General features: G+C 39.9%; 1 protein-coding gene across 3 annotated transcripts in view; it reads right to left on the bottom strand.

Moving 5' to 3' along the window:
• Positions 1–260: 260 nt before the first annotated feature.
• RNF217 (ring finger protein 217) overlaps positions 261–19,825 on the bottom strand; it is a 49,879-nt gene continuing 30,314 nt past the window's right edge. For 2 of the 3 annotated variants that reach the window (XM_023754190.1, XM_014456247.1), the window contains 3 exons: positions 6,102–6,303; positions 2,486–2,557; positions 261–1,129 (listed from right to left, as the gene is read on the bottom strand). In XM_023754190.1, coding sequence (XP_023609958.1) covers positions 1,056–1,129; positions 2,486–2,557; positions 6,102–6,303 — 348 coding nt within the window. In that variant the 3' untranslated portion in view covers positions 261–1,055. The remainder of the gene's footprint in view (positions 1,130–2,485; positions 2,558–6,101; positions 6,304–19,825) is intronic. The other variant, XM_023754191.1, reaches the window with a different exon arrangement.

The following is a 19,825-nucleotide window of genomic DNA, read 5'->3' as shown; positions in this document are numbered from 1 at the left end:
CCTGTTATTTAAATTAACTAATTCTGCCTAAAAAATTTATTCATATAGTGAAACATGTAAGCCAAAATACAAGAAATCTGAAAGACTGAATGTTCAGGTCTTGAGAATTTCCTAAAATCAGTCAATCAGTTTTGTCAGTTTATAAAGTTTGATAATCCTTGGGTGACAAGGCACACATTTCTGTGTGTGTGTGTGTGTGTGTGTGTGTGTGCACGTGTGAGTGACAAAGAGCAAGAAATAGAAAGGGTCAACAATCGAAATAGCCTGTTGTCTAAATTGACTTTAATTCAGTACATTCTCAAATTATGCTCACAAAGGAACCATCATCTTTAAAGATATCTATGAAAATGTGGGAAAATAGTGTAGAGGCATGGAAGTTGACCAGTACAAGGTCATTGGGCCGAGTTTTAATACAAATCTTTATACACACACATTCATACCCCTACATGTATACACTTCGGTAACTCATGATTCTTTTCATTAATTCTGTTTCATTAGTTCCCTTTGGGCACTGAGATTTTTTTTTAGACAATTACAGCATCTGAAGGAGGAAGGAATTACACTGCTTGGGCCACAGATGAAAACAGGGGCATATGGTGAGCCTTCACCTGCTGAAAGGTGGCCTTGCTTGTTGGTACAGGTGGGACTTCGGCTGTTCACACCAAGTCTCACAGATGGGCTGGAGGAGGGTTCAGGTACGAAGACAGTCCAAGCAACCCTCGGGAGAGGCATGCTCAGACAGTGCTGAGGATAACTGGTTCTTACTTAAAATAATTTCTTCCAAGACCCATTAAGAAGGTCAGAATTATGACATAGGTGTTTATAGTATATGAAAGTGACCATTCTGTAAAAGCAGCAATCAATATCAGGAAAGGCCAGGATACCATGTGGGGAGTGCAACGGAGCTAGAGGCATCGTGACCTGCAGAGAACCACGGAGACACGAGGTGGCAGATGGGTCCTCTCGCTGTGTTCCAAGACGCAACTCTCAGACGGGCGTGCCATTCTGGACAGCTCTTCCCCGGACCAGCTTAGTCAGATGAAATGACGTGTACTTCACCAGTGCATACCTGTCCGTGATCGTTTTCTCTGTTTTTTACAAAGGCAATAGATAGGAAATACAAATAAACCTAGGGGTTAAAACAAAACAAAACACTGTAAGCTCATTAGAAGGAGAGGCGTTTCGGTTTACACAGTTGAAAATTTTCCATTTTGAAAATGATTTACAAATCATCATAATTTAGCAATATGTGAAAATGAAAAGAGGAGAGATACCTATGGCACAAAATGTATTTACTTGTACAAGATTTCATTCTTTATTCGTTTTCTTTAGGTCTCTCCCCTCTTTCACAATCTCCAGTGATACCAGTTTGAAAATGGAACAATGTTTTCTATCAAAATATCAAACCTTAGGTTTAAGTCTTATTTATTAGCTCTAGTTATACCATTTGCATACTATGATATTCATACTTCAGACAGAATAATGTGTTATTTAACAGCATGGGCTGTGGAGCCAAATGTCAGGTTTCATTCCCAGCTCTACCACTTATGACTGGCCCAGGAAGCCTTAATTTCCTCAACTGTAAAATGCAGATAACAGTATCTACTACATAAAGATTGGCTCATTGTAATAAATGTCAGTTACTTTATAATTCGATCTGTCCTATATGTGCAAATTACTTGCTAAATAGAACTTTACATATGAAAAGTTATTTTATTTAGAAAAAAATTCCATCCACTATGTGAAACCATCATCAGAGGCGCCTTTTACCTATAGCATTTAACTTAATGTTCTCTGAAGCGATGATTCTGAACGTGTGGTCTCTGGTCCAGCAGCATCAGCATCACCTGAGAAGTTTTTGGAACTAGAAACCCATGGGCGCTGCCCGGACACTGAATCACAAACTGTGGAGAGGGGTCTGCAACCTGTGCTTAAACCGGCCCTCCTCTCCAGGTGGTTTTAAAGCTAGAGTCTCAGAAACCACTGCTTTAAAAAACATATTTTAATATATTTCTGTGCATAACACTATACAAATCGCTGATACATTTTCTATTGGTCTGGGCTCAAGTACATGTCGGGTATATGTTCTTATCACTCAGGGCACTCTTTCACTAGAACAAACCAAGGGTGTACCAGAGCCTCTTTTCTTTGATGATCCAACCAGAACTCAGAATTAAAAAAATCTGGGTTCTAGGCCACTGGACTCTTTTATTAAAATACTAGTTGTATGAATATCATTATTCAAAGGGGGTTAATGATGCTTCATAAGATACATGGTACAAAGTGTCCATAGACTGAACAAGTGCCACACAAACACATCCTATATGAAATACGAGCCTCTGAATCTGTAAATCAATTGCCTATCTAAAGCAAGCATGGAACAGACATCATGACCACTTAATAACAGACTCACATGATTACATTTGCACTCATTCTCTATGGCACTCAGAGAATTCTAATCGCAGATATGTTAAGTGTTTCTTACCAATTACAACTGCTATGGCCCCTAGTGCTAATCCCAGGACCAGGATTAGAGGTGCAACAAATAATTTTCCAGCTGGAAAACAAAAGGCAAAACCAGTTAGAGTCTTAGAGCAAAGTTACCCAACAAACATTTAACGATGTTTGTTAATACCACAGTGTATATTATATTTTAAAGGAAGTCTAATGATATTGAAGGCAGTGTTTCTCTAAGGAAATGTATCAGGTGTAGAACAATTATATACAGATGTAGGTTTAGTAACTTCACTGCAGTCCTGGGCACATTAGTCAAACATCTCATAAATCATTTATCCTTTATAAGCAAAAAAACTACCAAGCTACTGGCTCACTTTATTCTCCCAGGACTTTTCCTTTAGGTCTCTTGCATGTTCAATTTTCAAGATTCTGAAAGATTAAGGAGTGACACAATCTAAGTTGTGTCTCAAAAACATAATTAGCTCACAGAATGGAAAGCTAGTAGGTGCTGTAGAGGACTTCTGCCCAAGCCCTCCTCTGGAAAAGTGATTTATTTACTTCCGGGTCCAAAGAAATCAATATGAACACCTAATAAACAACTATAAAAGGATATTGCAGTACTATTTTAGAGAAAACTACCAATAAACATACAATATATTGGAAGTTATTCGAGTAAATCATTTTAACAAATTATAAAAGGAAGCGCTCTATAATAAGTGCTATGTCTAAATGTTGATAAGGATGCCCAAAGGCATCAATCAGCCTTTTTTTCCCTAAACCATTGAGCACTGATTATAATAAGCACCAGGTATATGCAAACATAGCAGAGTTCACCATAAGAATCCCACTAACTTTGAAAGGCACTAGCACACACACAAAAGCCTAATAGTTAATATCTTGTTGTTATGTCATAATCTTAATAATCTTCATCCTAAGGCATGTGACATAGCAGTGTAGATGCAGAGCTCAGACACACGAAGAGAGGAGGAAGGAATGGAGGGACTTGGCAGCAGAATCACTTAGCTGTTTAAAAATAAAGCAGCAACACTATTCTACAAATGAAGGACAGTAATTTGGAATACCCAATTACATAAAAATAATAGAAACATAATGAAGCCAGAAAAAATGTCAGTATTTTTATTCTTAAGAAGTGGTCTTTGGAACCATTTGGAATCATGACCAGACAGACAGAAAAAATACAGTGTTTAACATGTAATTGTAAAAGATTGCCATTCAACTGACACAATTGACACCCTGGGTTTTACTTATAGTTTTCACCAACGACAGAATCCAATTAAGTAATATTAAATCTCATTGAACAATTACATTTTGTACATTCTTAAAACTATGCTAAACTGGTTAGAATATATTGGTTTGCATATTTTATTTATTAAAATATGTTTTTATTTATTTTTAGAAAGAGAGGAAGGGAGAGGGAGAAGGGAAGAGAGAGAGAGAAACATTGATGACAGAGAAACATCGATCAGCACACCCACTACGGGGGATCGAGCATGCAATCTGGGTATGTGCCCTGACCCGGAATCGAACGAGGACCTCTTGGTGCATGGGTCAACACTCAACCACTGAGCCACACTGGCTGGGCTTGGCCTGCATATTTTAAAAGACTCTGTTTCTCTTCTGTGCATGTAGCTCGGTATGTTCATTCATGTGGCCATACATAATGTAGACCATGGTTCCCACACTCCAGCTGTGAGAGAAGAGCAGCCCCTCTGTGCCTCTGCCCAAGAACATCTGGAGGCGGTGGTCCCAAACCAAGGGAGCAAACTGGGTTACATCACATAAGGACAGCGGGCGGGAGGACTTCCTTAGGGTCAATCCTTCTTCCTTCTTATATGGCAGCAAAGGTAACCCCTTTGACAGAGTAACCCCTTTTCCTGCCTTTTGTGCAGATGGGAGAAGTGGGAACCTCTCCACGGGGAGTTTGGTCCACAAGAGTTAGAGGCAGCTGTGCTGGAGGTGGAAGATCTGTGTGGGAGGGAGAGCTTATCCTAGGGCCAGCTGCTCCTACATTGCAGGTTTGTTCTGACACATGCACACACACACACACTCAGAACAGAAATTAGGCCCAAAAGAAAATCATTTACAGAAAGCTGACCATAACCTTTTAAAATAAAAACAGAAAAGGAACAGAGAAAAGATTTCCCTGCCGACAAAGTCTATGAGCTGTGCATTCTACAGGCTGCTAAATAACTCGACTCTTGTATGCTCTGAGAAGAGGATTCTAGTGAATGGAAGGAAAAGAACTATCGTGCCACAGAACGGCACTGAAGTAGGAAAGAAAGGAACAATGCAAAAAATTTAGGATTTTGTGTTTGTAGGTTGTTCTCTGCATGCATAGACTTACAAATAGGTTACAGCTCAAAACTTAATTTGCAATTAGTTTTCTCATGGTATTACAATTATAAGTAGGGGTTAGATTCCCTGAGTATCCCTCCCGTCTATTTAACTAGTAAGTAAATACTGGTTATATATTATATCATATACCATTATAAGCAAATCAAGTCATTGAAAATGATTAAAATCAATGTTGACTATATTGAATTATGTTGGCTATGGTAAATTATGTTTGAGTTTCAGTGAGGACATTTTTATAGTGGTTATACAAGATTTTAGAAAATGATGGCAACTGGTCTCCATAAATTAAAGTGATTCCTAAAATACATGTTCTCTCTTTTACTTGATAGGAATGTATCATCAGCACCAGCGTGGGTCTGATTAACCATCATATGATACTGGAGAGGGGAGTGGTTTACATAGCAGTGATGGAGAGCTAAAGAGAGCTCTAAAACAGCTTCATGAAGGAACTAGGCAAAAGAAGGTAGAAAATGGGCAACGTGGAAGATGTTAACAAGTGTTGCATATACATGGGAAACTACCACAGGAAGACATAATGGAGTTCTTTGTGATGAAAAGAGAGGAAGAAATCCCACAGTGGGTACATTCCAGGGGAGTCAGTGCTACTGAAACAACTATGAGGTCTGAAGAACTGCCCACATGAAGGTGGAATCAGGCCAGAGCAAAAACCTGTGTTTATGTTTGCATATCTGTGTATGACACTGTGTGTTGAAGATTAAGGAGGAAAAACTGGGGTTTGTATGCTCTGAGGGCATTTGCTACTCAGTACATTAACTGTTAGCTATTAATACAATAGAAAAGATATACAGTGACTTATCAACTATATGGATACAATGGCACTCCATTAAGGGCTCTGAAACATATGGATGTTTTTTATTGTATAGCATATCCTCTATGAACAAAGAGAGGGTAGGTATTAGATTCACTGCTAGGTATTGTCAATATAAAAATAAATGTGACGTTTCTCTCAATAGGTGCCTTACAATAGGTTACGGAAATTTAAAAATTAATTTTACATTTCTGCAGAGAAATTAATAATTTGTATTTTGAACAAAATCTGGTGGCTCATGTAAGACAGTCCTGCCAACAAACTTAAGTTTTTAATTATAAACTCAAAGGGAGAGAGAATATCTCCCCCGTTTTGGGGTAAAGGCCCCACTAGGATAGCTGGCAGTGGTCAGCATTATCCTGGCTATTCCATTTCTGAGTTCTGCTATCACTGCTCACTTCCCCAGGGAAGATGCCTCAAGGTCATGTCCAGTACTTACCACAGACCGACCCTCGCACGAATCTCCTTAGATGAGGTCTCTCTGGGAGGTAGCGATATTTGCATCCAAATATACTGAGGTTTGATGTGTGGTCTCCAAAGAAACGGAGCTGGCGGTATCTCTCCCCACATCGATAACAAAAATTAGTGTTACATTGTGAACAGGTCATGTGATCACACCCTTCAGTTCTCTGGATGTGGATCTGTGTCCGCAAAAGAGGGAAAGGGAAGGAAAGGCGTTAAAACTTTCAGCAAGTAAATCTGGCAAATGTTATGGAACAACACCTACAAGTTTTGCCACTATATAAACCTTTCGTACATAGCAGTCCTAAGCCTCTCAATTTGCTTGTAATCATGTTCTCCAGGATCATCTTTGTGTCAAACACTTCATGTGTGCAAAGCTCAGTAACATTTCAGGTACTCACGCTGCTGGCTGGTTATGACTAATGTTTAAACTAACACATCCCAAAGAAAGCTCCCATGTCCTTCTAGACATACACCCAACTCAATGGTCAGGAGACATTTTAAAATGCTGGGAAAGTGGATGCTGTGTAAGCTGTGTTCAACAAGGCGACTGGGGGAATAAGAGGAGATAAAGAGTATTCCTTCAAAGCCCGTATTATGTAAAACTTTTTCTGAATAAACATCAAGAAGCAGAAAGCTCTTTGTGTGGAAGAAAATGATAGGAGCTAGAAGTGTATTCACAATACCATTTTAGTTTCCAACTGTAATATCATTTGCAAATATGTTTATAGAACTGTTTGCAGAATTCTATTTGTGCAACTAAGCACTTTCCTCAATTGTTGCAGTCAAGTTACATGAAACACAACTTCACCCTTAATGCAACAAGGCTTTTATTCCTTTTTTTCCCCTCCCCTTCTCTCCCCTCCCGCACGGAAAACAGCAAGGCTTTTATTCTTGAATAGTCCACTGTATACCCAACGTGGTAGTCACTGCTTCAGCCCTGAGGCCATGTTATAATCAAGATTTTACTCTTTAAGATATTATTGGATACTTGACACAGACAGAATCCTCAGGGACACTCATAAATTGGAGCCATCTTTCATTCCAGGATGTGCACAATTAGTTTCTCAGGTGAGCATTCATGAAAGAGAACTTAGTATTTCATTAAAAAGGTTTGGTAACACTGTCCAACTCTCATGTGATTGAAACAGGGCCAACTAAAAGCAGTCTTCCCATTTCACTACAGAGTAGGCATTTACTACATTCAAACTATAGCTCACTTATTCTTATCATATATATTTTTGAAATCATTATATCTAAAGTTCTTTACTTAGGAAATGTATTTAAAATGTCTCCAATACCATTTTGACTATTGAGAGTTTCTACCCATGACTTTGTTTTGGGACTAGTGTTCAGTGAATATTTTAATGCAACCGAGAACGTCACAATTAATCATGTGAGCCAAACCCTCAGTGGTTGCTTGACTCATTTTAGTTAAGCCTTGGCCACAGTCCATGACTTTACATATTTCATTTAAAATAATGTTCTCCATCCTCGACACACAGTCTAGTTCCCTGAGCTTCTGTAGCAGTTACAATTATGTTTTTCAAAAATGGACAATGATTATGGATAAAGTCACCCAGGAATAAGAGATCTTTAATGTAAAAGGAGTAATTAAAAGGTTGACAGATAATAAAAATTATCCATTTCAAACCTAACTCTGTTTTACAGATTTTGAAAATAAAATTTTTGAAGTTGCTAATTCCAAATCACATGCAGTGTTTTCAGTTTAGTGATTAAATAACTGAAACTTTAAACTTTGATTTAAAGAAACAATATGAATTTTAAAAGGATTTCTGAGGCTGCTTTTAAAATAATCAAAGATATTAATCATAGTAATGGTGATAGTTTCTTGAGTATCTATATCTATCTGCCTGCCTGCCTGCCTGCCTATTTATCTACCTATTTGTCTACCTACCCATCTGGAAAGCTTCTAGGGGGCAGTGACAATTTTGAAGAAATAATAACTAAGCACAGGGCAGCACTTACAGGCACTTAATACAAGATCAGTGAAGGAACCACGGAAGAAAAGGGCACTAAGTTTCTGACAGGATGTTAGGTATTCAAAATCATTAGGTGGATTGTAGGTTAAATGTCCATTCTCTCCTAGTGGCTGATTCTCAGCAGGCAACCCTCGGCCACATAGGGAGGTTGAAAGAGCCTGGGTTTTGATTTTAAGAAGCCCTCTGTTTAAGTTCTGGCTCCACTAGCTGTATAAAAAAGCTACTTGAGCCCGGCCAGCATGGCTCAGTAGTTGAGTGTTGACCTATGAATTGAAGGTCACAGTTCGATTCTGGGTCAGGGCATATGCCAGGGTTGTGGGCTCAACCCCCAATAGGGAGTGTGCAGGAGGCAGCCAATCAATGATTCTCATCATGGATGTTTCTATCTCTCACTCCCTCTCCCTTCCTCTCTGAGATCAATGACAAAAAAAAGTTACTTGACCTCTCCCAAGCCTCAATTTCAATATTACTTAACATGTGATAATGCATGTACAGTGCTTAACCCATTGTTTGACACATCCTGAGTCAGAACAATATAACATTGGTTCCCCTTTATGCACCGAAAAATGTGAGTAACATGGGCAATGTAACAGCACACCTCCTGATTGCCAGGTGGCCCCCTTCCTCACTTCTTGACATGGGTAATTCTTGGGCAGATGCTGAACTAGAGGACACCTTCCTAGATAGGGAAGGGCTAGCTTGTGGTTAAGGGCAAATGAGCATCTGTGGTCAGAGGTTACTAACAACTCATTATTTGGTCCATATAGGCAAAACTTACTTTTTCTGCTATTGGCCAATCCATCCTTTTAAAATTGTATCGAGCCCTGGCCAATTTGGCTCAGTGGATAAAGTGTCGGTCTGCGGACTGAAGGGTCCTGGGTTCTATTCCGGCCAAGGGCACATGCCCGGGTGCGGGCTCAATCCCCTATAGGGGGCGTGCAGGAGGCAGCCAATCAATGATTCCCTCTCATCACTGATGTTTCTATCTCTCTCCCCCACTCCCTTATTTTCTGAAATCAATATAAATACATTACAAAAAAAAAATTGTATCGACTTCTTTTCTTTTACCTGACAGATGTAGGTTTTATGGGGCCAGAAGGTTATCTGATTTGAGGGCCCTCTTTAAGGAGAAGAATGTAAATTACAAACACAAATGAGATACATGCCTAAGAGGGGACTTGGCAGGTGAGGGTTTCTGAAGCCCAAGCTCTTTTGCTTCCAGGTAAACCCACCCCCAGCCCAGCATTTCCCCTCTGCGGTGCCTGTTTCTGGGAACGATTCTGAAGAACGATTCCTGTGCCCAAATCCACTTAGCACAGCGGGTGGTGTACGGGAAGAATGTAGGCCAAAGGTCCTGCTGGACCTTGGCACCACTTCTGATCCTTCTTTAAACCACCTGAGCATGTTAAAGAGAACTGCTGGGCAGCCAAAATAAAGACGACTTCGTCATACACTCAACTTTTTCATTGTGGGCTGTATTTGATCTTGAAATGGAGACAAAAAAGCTTAACTTTTCCCGATCACAAAGCGTCGTGTTGCATTTGACTAGCAAAGAGAAAAGGACTAATATTTGTCTAGAGCACGTCATGTGCCAAGCATTGTGAACAGATTAGCACCTTTAAGCCTCATAACCGTACCATGAGACTGGCATTCTTACTCATAACCAGAGCTCAGAAAAGTGAGCTGTTAGAGTGAATAGGGAAAGGGTTCTGATTCATGTCTGTGTCTTTATCATGCTAAATAGCCTCTTATTATAAACTTAAAGATAAAATCAGAGGTCAATCATCTTAGTTAAATGACAGCATAACCTTTGCATTAGTCAGACTGACATGTTTCCAGTCTCCTGCACAAGGCAAATCTGAGTCTTCTTGCGTGTCTTAGCTTTTTTGGGGGCACCAACTCATTTCTTCCTTTAAAACAGTATCAAAACTTTTTCTGACAGGAAGGTTGTTCTAGTAAGTTCAACTTGTCACCGGACAGTTCATTTTCCTCAAAATTTCACCTACAATTTTCATTGTCACATTATATCTGTGTGTAATATTGTTTCATTGACTTCTGAAATCTTTATGAGGCAAATTTACTTTTTCATTTAAATCACAAAGACAGCAATTTATAGTCTCTCTGAACAGTCTTTCCTTATTTCTAAAATAATATTCTGAGCACAGCAGGCAACTAAAATATTGTTGGTCCAATATTTCTGTACAGGAGGTGATAAAATTCCAAGCTCTGACAATACTCTACAGTAACCTTGTACACTGCAGGATTATATGGTTCTATAGATTAATTTGACCACTTCACACACATAAAGCAATGATTTAATCACGAGAAAATAATTTCATTAATTTACCAACTGTTAAATACACAGTACTTCCTTTAATACTACTGTGAATATATTTTGATTATATGAAAATCCTATCTAATAAAAGACAAAAAGAGTAATTGACCGTACCTTCGCTACATTTCCCATTGGTTAATCAGTGCCATCTTTGATGGCGGCTAATTTGCATACTGCAGGCAGGGCTGGCCAGCGCCAGACACCATCCAGGCCCCATGTGCCACCCTGGGCCACCGGGCTTAGGCAGCGCAATCGCGTCACCTAAGCCTGCCCCAGCCGGGACCCCTGTGTGCCGCCTAAGCCCCCGCCACCTAAGCCCTGCCCCCAGCCGGGACCCCCGTGTGCCGCCTAAGCCCTGCCCCCAGCCGGGACCCCCATGTGCCGCCTAAGCCCCACACCGCTTAAGCCCTGCCCCCAGCTGGGACCCCCGTGTGCTGCCTAAGCCCCCGCTACCAGCTGGGACCCCATGGCGATCCCAGAGCAGGCAAGTGCAGAGGGAAGGCAGCCCCCAGGTGGGCCTGCTCCTGGGATCGCCATGGCGATCCCAGAGCAGGCAAGTGCAGAGGGTGGGTGGCCCCCAGGTGGCCCCGGTCTCTGCAGTGATCTGGTGATCCATGAGCAGGAAAGCGCAGCCTACATGTAGCACCCCACCCTGGCCACAGCTCAAGGGAGAGAAAAACACGCAGTGGAGGCCAGGAGCCTGAGAGATCAACACAGAGGGGCGCCTGCTCCAAGCCTCCACGGTGTGGCTGGGGACAGGCCCCCAGCAGATAGACACACACACACACACACACACACAGTGCCTGCTCTGAGCCTCCAATGTGGCTGGGGGCAGGTCCCCAGCGGACACATACACACACACACACACACACACACACACACACACACGACGCCCGCTCCGAGCCTCTGCTGCCAGACTGTGGCCGTCAGTAGGACATCCACTGAGGGCTCCCGGACTGTGAGAGGAGCAGGCTGGGCTGAGGGAACCCACCCCCCAGTGCACGAATTTCGTGCACCGGGCCTCTAGTATATTATAACTTAATACTAACAGAAAAACAAATTGATACAATGCAAGTTACTGTGCAACAGGGGGTATTATTTTTCACATTTGTTAAGCAAGTTGTAATTTTGGTCTCCTAACACCCAGGGGATAATATATTTCATATGCTAAATGAGTTCCCTATATATTTCATTCAAGAGCACACTTTGACAATGCCATCTTTATTTTTAAAACACAGAGCCTTAAAATGTAGGCTTAAATTACATTTACATAAATTATTTTCTTTATCAATGAAGCTGTTTTATGATCATTTCAAAACATTCATTGATTTAGCTTGGCTAAAAAAATACAAATACATCACCCAGTGGCTATAATTTAGAATCAAAATTTTTGTTTTTACTTAAGAGACAGAAACAGAGTAGGACAGACCAGATATTCCTAGTCTATTAGATTGAACTGACAACTCATAAACCACAAATGTCACTTGGTTTGATACTACTCACAGGGTTTTTCTCCATCTATAACAAGTAAGGATGGCTGATACTTTAAGGAGTTGAATATTTAAACACTAAATGTTGTGAAATACCTCTTTACACTTCAAGTCATGAGACGAATGTTTGGAATATGCCCGATATTTCTTTAATAAGAGTTTTTGCTATTAAGTTCACAACGTAGTAGACAGAAATAACAAAACGGATCATTTCTAAGCCTATGCTATTCATAATACATAGCACCACCTGTAAATAAGAGATTATTCATAAAAAACACATATGCTTCCATAATTTAATTCTCATTATTGTCCGGTAACCTAAAATGGCATTATGTACTGCTGTGGCAGAAAGGTAATGGCAAGGCAATCAGTGTTTGGGCGTAATAGGTCCAGATGATCCCTGAAAAACAGGTACGTAATTGGAAATATGCTTACTGTTTCCTAGGTAATAACAGCTTGTTTTTAAAACAATGTACCAAAAGTATTTTGATTTTTGCTTTTCAAAACAACATATTTTTAGTAGCTGCCCTCCTCAATGTACTTGTGCTTCAATGTACTTGTTTTCTTTGTTACAGGAAATTTCATATACATCTCAAGCTAAGTCTTAGGACTTATGACAGAAATTTTTGAAGAAACGTCTAGAGCAGCCGTGGGCAAAGTACGGCCCGCGGGCTGGATTCGGCCCGTTTGAAATGAATAAAACTAAAAAAAAAAAAAGACGGTACCCTTTTATTGTAATGATGTTTACTTTGAATTTATATTAGTTCACACAAACACTCCATCCATGCTTTTGTTCCAGCCCTCCGGTCCAGTTTAAGAACCCATTGTGGCCCTCGAGTCAAAAAGTTTGCCCACCCCTGGTCTAGAGTACTGTCCAATTCTTATTCTCCAGGGTAGGGCTGTACTAAAAATTAGCCCCTAATTTTCTTCCTTTTTCCCTGGAGCTTATGCCTCATGTTCTCAGAAATATTCAGACACCAGTTTTCCCCTCCTTTACATTCACTTTGACCCCTTCCCCTCTGCAACTGTACCCTGCTTAGCCTGTCAATAGTCCAGGTATTGCCACATCTTAATAAATCCTTCAATTCCACATGAATTTCTAGCCAATAATTACCCTCACTCTTCCATTTTTATCAAGCTTCTTAAAAGAATACTCTATATTCTGCTTTTCTTTTTCTTTCTTTTGTTAATCCTCACCCGAAGATATTTTTCCATTAATTTTTTACAGAGAGTGGGAGAACGAGAGACAGAGAGAAACATCGATGTGAGAGAGATACATTGATTGGCTGCCTCCTGCACGCATCCCGACCAGGGCTGGGGAACCTGCAACCAAGGTACGTGTCCTTGACCGGAATGAAACCCAGGATCCTTGAGTCCCCAGGCTGGCGCTCTATCCACTGAGCCAAACTGGCTAGGGCTTACTGCTTTTCTTACTCATCTCCTCAGTTGGCTACAATCCCATGTTACTGATACATCCAGATCCACTATCTTTTCTCCAGGAAACATTCAGTCATTCGTGCATTCGACAATTATCTATTTGTCCACTGATAAAATCTGATATGGTCTGCCCTGGAAGAGCTTATAGTCTACAGTGTAGAAAGACATCACTCAATTGTACAAATAAATATATACTCATAAGCTATGACAAATGCTATGAAGGAAAAGAACAAGTTGTGGAGAGAGTACTTGATAGGAGGCGCTTGACGTGGCCTAAGGGTCAGAAGAGGCTTCTCTAGGGAAGGGACATTTGATCTGAGAATAAAGGTCAAGTAGCAGTTCACCAGTTAAGAGGACTCGGAGGTAGGGAGAACATCCCCAGCACAGAATATTCATGACACTGCATCCATGAAATGAGAAGCAACCCGTACTAACCCTGTCGTGGCATTTCTTACTCTACATCTTAGAACTCTTCATCTGTATCCTTCCATCCAAACCCTCTACTCCCCCAGTTGATGAGCTCTAAAAGGACTCAGATCATGTTCATCTTGTTTATTGTTTTATTACAGAGACTTGCACAGGTCCTGTCACATAGCATGTTCTCAATAATAACTTAAAAAAACAAATGAGATTATCCATGACCTTCTAATCGTCAAATCCAATTTTTAGATTCTTATGTAATTGTATCTCTCAGTGCCATTTAATCGCTTGACCACTATCTCCTTCTGCCTTTTATATACTCTTGCTTCAATGCCACCCTTATTCCAGGTGCCCCTCATAGCACCCTGAGGTTCCTATTTCTTCACCTATCCCTAATTCCACCCAGGGCTCACCACTTTGCACAGACTCTTTAGGTGATCTCTTTAATACCCAAATGGTTTCAACTTCCTTCAACCAGATCTCATTTCTTAATTTCCCCTGTGGACCTGACTCCTGAGCTGCAGACTCATGAAGCACCTGTTAGCTGGTAATATATACTTATATGCCTTAAAGCCATTTCAAAGTCAAATAAGAAAAAGCAAATTCACCATCATCCCATGGCCCCCTGGTCCAACAACAACAAAATAAAACTAGGCCCATCTCCATATTTTATCTCAGGTTATGGCATCACCATCCACTTAGACACCCAAGCTAGATATCTGGTAGGTACACTCTTTTTACTTCCCACATCCAACTAATCATCAAGGTCAGACAGTTTTAGGCCTAAGATACTTATCTACTCCTTCTCCGCCTCTCCAGCTGTTTGACCACTAGCTTAGCTCATACTGTCATCATTTCCTCCTACATGTCCACAACTACCTTCATATAATCAACAACAACCAACATGAAAATATCTATCTGATACCACCATTCCCCTCCTTACAACTTTTCATCTGGAGGATAAAATACAAGTTTCTTAATATTTCATGCAAAGCCCAGGCTTCTGTTTGTTTCTATAGCCCCACCTTTCACCACTTCCTTCTGTGAACCTTACGCTAAGGGAACCACAAAGTACTTGTGGCTCTTTGTTCACAGCACACGTTTCCTGGCTCTGTGCCCTTGTACCTCCGATTTTAACAGCCCCACTCCTGGATACCATCCATCAGGCCAAAATCCATCCAATAATCCTTAACAACCCACCTCTCCCTGGATTCCCCAAGATGAATGAGATATCCCATTATAAATTCAACCTCAGGAGAGTGAACAAATATTAAAATTATTTGTGATAAAGATGGGGCATTGGATACAATACAGTTTAGATCCTAGAAAGTATTTGCCATCAAATAATCAGACTTATCTCATAACTAAGGTCTAGACTTTGGTACAAGAAAATAATAGCAGTGATAACACTGCTCCAAAAGTAATGACCTCAAGCAATCTGGAGAGTTAAAACTAATCAGTACTGAAGGAGGAGCTATTTTATTTTCTGAATGGGCACTATTTGAAAGCAGTCATGGGCCCCTCCCTGAAGGTGATTTTGTAGTGGCGTGTGTGATACCAGAGAACTGCAGGACTATAAGATCCAACATTAACAGTCCAACTCCTTCAGCAATCACAGCTCAGATATAAGAGCACACAGATAAGGCTTTTGTGCTAATTTTATGTGAACAGGGGCAAATTAATCATTGTCTCTGAAAATACTTTCTTGCCCAAAGCAACCTATTACAGGATTCAAGAGAATAAAATATCTAAAGGGAAATAGCATGACAAGTAAATTTCCTTAATTCCAAAATCACCATAAATTATGAATGAATATAATTCACTTTCCCCTGACTGCTTTTTCCAGTTACATAACCTCTCTGAAACTGTTTCTACATCTTGCAATGGGCAATTACCCTTTCCTCACAACTTTCTTTTGAGAATTAAATGAGACAACAAATATAACTTACACTAGTAGCCTGGTGCATGAAATTCATGCACATTAAAACGGAATTAATTGCCCTAACCGGTTTGGCTCAGTGGATAGAGCATCGGCCTGCGGACTCAAGGGTCCCAGGTTCGATTCCGGTCAAGGGCATGTACCTTGGTTGCGGGCACATCCCCAGTGGGGAGTGTGCAGGAGGCAGCTGATCGATGTTTCTCTCTCATCGATGTTTCTAACTCTCTATCTCTCTCCCTTCCTCTCTGTAAAAAATCAATAAAATATATTTTTTTAAAAAGGGAATTACCAGAGATATTTTAATATTGCTATTTGCCCTTTCTCTATAATAGAAGTGTGAGAGATGAAAGGAAATTAGTAAAATGTATATGAAAATAATAAATAAACAGTCACAAAAGGATATAACAGAGGCATGATATAAAAATGACAAAAACATGATATGAAAACAACAAAAACATGATATAAAAACAACAGTGATGCAAACAATGACTGATAAAGTGATTAAACTTATTCTAATATCTCCCTGTATACCACATTAAGAGTGAAAACACTTTCAGAGTGCTTGACTAATTTCCCTTGTGATTAAGTACTTAGAACTTTAACTGTAACATCACATGCTCTTCAAACTCGAGAGAAGCAACATATAACTGACCATGTGTGAAAACAGGTTCAGGTAGGAATATGCCTACTCTGAGTTTGTCCTTGTGATTTATTAATAGTCATCACAAATGCTGGCATCACGGGAAACCGTCGTCGAATTAATTTAAATGGGAGGCCAGTGTCAGATGGGGACAAATTAATTCTTGGAGTCAGAACAGCCTCTCCCTCTGCAGATCCTGTTAATACTTCAGCTTTGATAATGTTAGGTCGTAATCTTTTGATAATAAATCTGGTACCATTACAAGCCCCCACTTACTATGGAGATTTCTCAATAGCATGATGATTGCACCCACTTTCAATTTTAATTTATGACACGGCATTCCCGAAGGAGTAATACTATTAAGAAATTCGGTGGAAAAGTTTTCCTTTTCAGCATAATCTGTGGAATCAATGCAATCATCACTCAAATATGTGTGAAAATCTCCATCGAGTATATCCAAATTTTCTTCATTTAATTTTTGAACATGCTCATTTTTTGGACAAAGAATTGCACGTTTAGATTTTTAATATTATCTATAGCAGTGGTTCTCAACCTTGGCTGCACATTAGAATCACCTGGGAATCTTTTTAAAATCCTGATTCCTGGGCCTCATCCTCTGGAAATTGTTTTTGTTATGGGGTGGGGCCACAACATTAGTAACAAAGAAACAGAATTAAAACTTTATTGTGGAGAGCCGATACAGTGTTTTGGGCAGGTTCAAGCCTTGGGCTGATGAGAGGGCACAGTCCTCTCATTGCCACGTGCAAGTCCCAGCTTGGAGGGCAGGGCCCTCCCAGCACAATTATAGCCAACAGCTGTAGTTGTAAGCTTGAACCTATGGTCCGAACACGTGGCCCCATGTGCCTGAGTGATGTAGGCTTGATAGAGTTCAGGTGCATGTAGTTGAGTAGGATTGAAACCCAGGAGAATGTTGTAAACACCTTGGTCATGCCCTTACTTTGCCTTGTAGCATCTGCTATAAAATAAAGGCATGGCTGTCTCTCAGAGAAACAGCGTCCCACCGAGACCCGGCTTTCATTCTCTTGTCTGTCTTTTCTAAGCCTTTGCCGCCCCCACTCAGGTTCACCCTTGGCTGTGCTGGCGCGGCACACTTTATAAAGATATGCCTCCACGCTCCCAGGGCAGGTTCCTGCCTCAAACCCCGCCCTTACAGGAAACAGCTCCGGGAAACAGCTTGGGGGAGGGTGAAGCCGTTGCCAAGACAACCCCTGCAGGACTGACTTCTTTCTGCCTGGCCGCAGTTCTGGTCATGATGAACACCACCCAGGGTTTTTATATAAGTAGATACTACATTACTGTGAAAAATATTAAGAATTTTACCAAAAGGTACTGAATAATTAAAATCTAGATGGCACACTTGGAACTTAGTATTTCAGGATTAAGGATTTGAAGGGACACGGAAGTATAAAACTACAATGGAGACTGACATGTAGCAACTATCAGTATATGTCAGACAGTATTATTATAAATACTAGAGGCCCGATGCACCAAATTTGTGCAAGGGCCTTGGCCCCAGCCCCCTGCCCACTGTGGCGGGGGGCCTCTGCCGCCTCTGCCTCAGCTCCCGCCCGCTGTGGCTTTGTCCGGAAGGAAGGACATCTGGAAGGACGTCCGGTCTAATTAGCACATTACCCTTTTATTATTATAGATAATTATTGTTACTGTGGTAAGAACAAAAAGGAACAAAGAGCATTGTACAAAGGCATTTTCATGAATAAAATAAAGATGGCATATCATAATTCAGCACTCCCTATTCATATCTTGGCATTTCTTTTTAAAAAAAAAGTCACATGAGTATGACCAATTAACCAATGGACACAGACAGTAGCGGGTGGGGGCATGTGCTGGGGGGCAGAAGCATGTAGGGTGAGGTCAATAGGGGGAAAAGGAGACGTATGTATAACTTTTAATAATAAAGAATTTAAAAAATAATTTAAAAAAGTGACTATCCTGTCACCTAGAAATAGGGAATATGTATGTTGACACTGGAATAAAATAAATGACTTAATTACTCATTAATTCATAAATCACATTACTTATATATTAACCTATCAAAATGTATAATTTTCTAATTAATTATCTCTATTCACTGTTTTAGAAAATGTCCTAAATTGAGATGTGAGATTTAGATAAGAGGAAAATTAAGGTGGTCAGCTGCATGTAATCTAGTTCTGTGACTATATTTGTACCACAATACATAAATGTTTGTATAAATACTCCTCTTACCTTTGTATAAAAATACCTCGTTGGGAAAGGAATGTTTGAGGGATTGCCCTTTAATTTTCTAAATAAAAAGAAAGCTAACCATTTTGAGAAATATTAAACCAACTTTGCTTTAATAAGCCCATATTCTGAGCAACATTTAACTTTTACCTGAGGAAGGAAAAAAAAAAATGTTAACAGCCAAATCCTTACAGGTTGTGTAGACAAGTAGAGATGTTTAAACAGCTCCAGAGCTGGAATGTTGTAGCTTTCTGTTCCACTGTTACATTTCATTTATTTCTAATCGTGAACTATTTCAAACATTTTAAAAATCAGAGATAACAATGTCATAGACATACAGGGATTCACTACCTACATTTAATAATGGTAATATGTTGCAATATTTACTTGAGAAATACATTTTTGAAGAGACAATGCTTCCTTTATATACTGCCTTCTTTATATAATTGGTTCTTAACTTCCTGTTTACTTTAAACTGGCTTACGTCAAATTATCAATTAAAGGGCCAGAGATATGGCTACTCTTTTGGAAGTACATTTGTTAAGAAAAATATGCTCAAGAGGGCAGAAATCTGGCATTGGGAAAAATGGAGTTTTAACAATTTAAAACTTCATAAAGGAAAAACATGATATGGATAAGAGTCCAAATCTGGTTAAGACAAGTAACACTAATTAACTAATATTAAACCATTTGAGGAACAACCAGAAGATTGGATTATTAACCATTTTTACAAAGTTCTCCCCCACATTCTCAAAGGCTTCATAACTGTAATCTTTAATAAAGTTTAGTATTATATTATACAGTAATACTGAGATTTTTAATTCTTCTTCTAAAACAGTGGTTCTCAACCTTGGCTGCACATTAGAATCACCTGGGAATCTTTTTAAAATCCTGATTTCTGGGCCTCATCCTCCGGAAATTCTGTTTCTTTGTTATGGGGTGAGGCCACAACATTAGTAACAAAGAACAGAATTTCTGGAGGATGAGACCCAGAAATCAGGAATTTTAAAAAAGATTCCCCGGTTAATTCTAATGTGGGCAAGGTTTAAAACACTGTCCTAGAAAACAGAAAATATTTCCCCCTTTAAGTAATTATTAAGAAAGGGGGTACTGCTACACGATGATTAAATGAATTAAGATTTAGAATTTATTAAAAAATTGGGGTTTAAAGGAAGAAGCTTGTAGACGGCCTT

Source organism: Myotis lucifugus, unplaced genomic scaffold, assembly GCF_000147115.1.
Source record: "Myotis lucifugus unplaced genomic scaffold, Myoluc2.0 scaffold_57, whole genome shotgun sequence".
Taxonomy (NCBI): domain Eukaryota; kingdom Metazoa; phylum Chordata; class Mammalia; order Chiroptera; family Vespertilionidae; genus Myotis; species Myotis lucifugus.
This window is presented reverse-complemented; position numbering and strand designations above follow the sequence as displayed.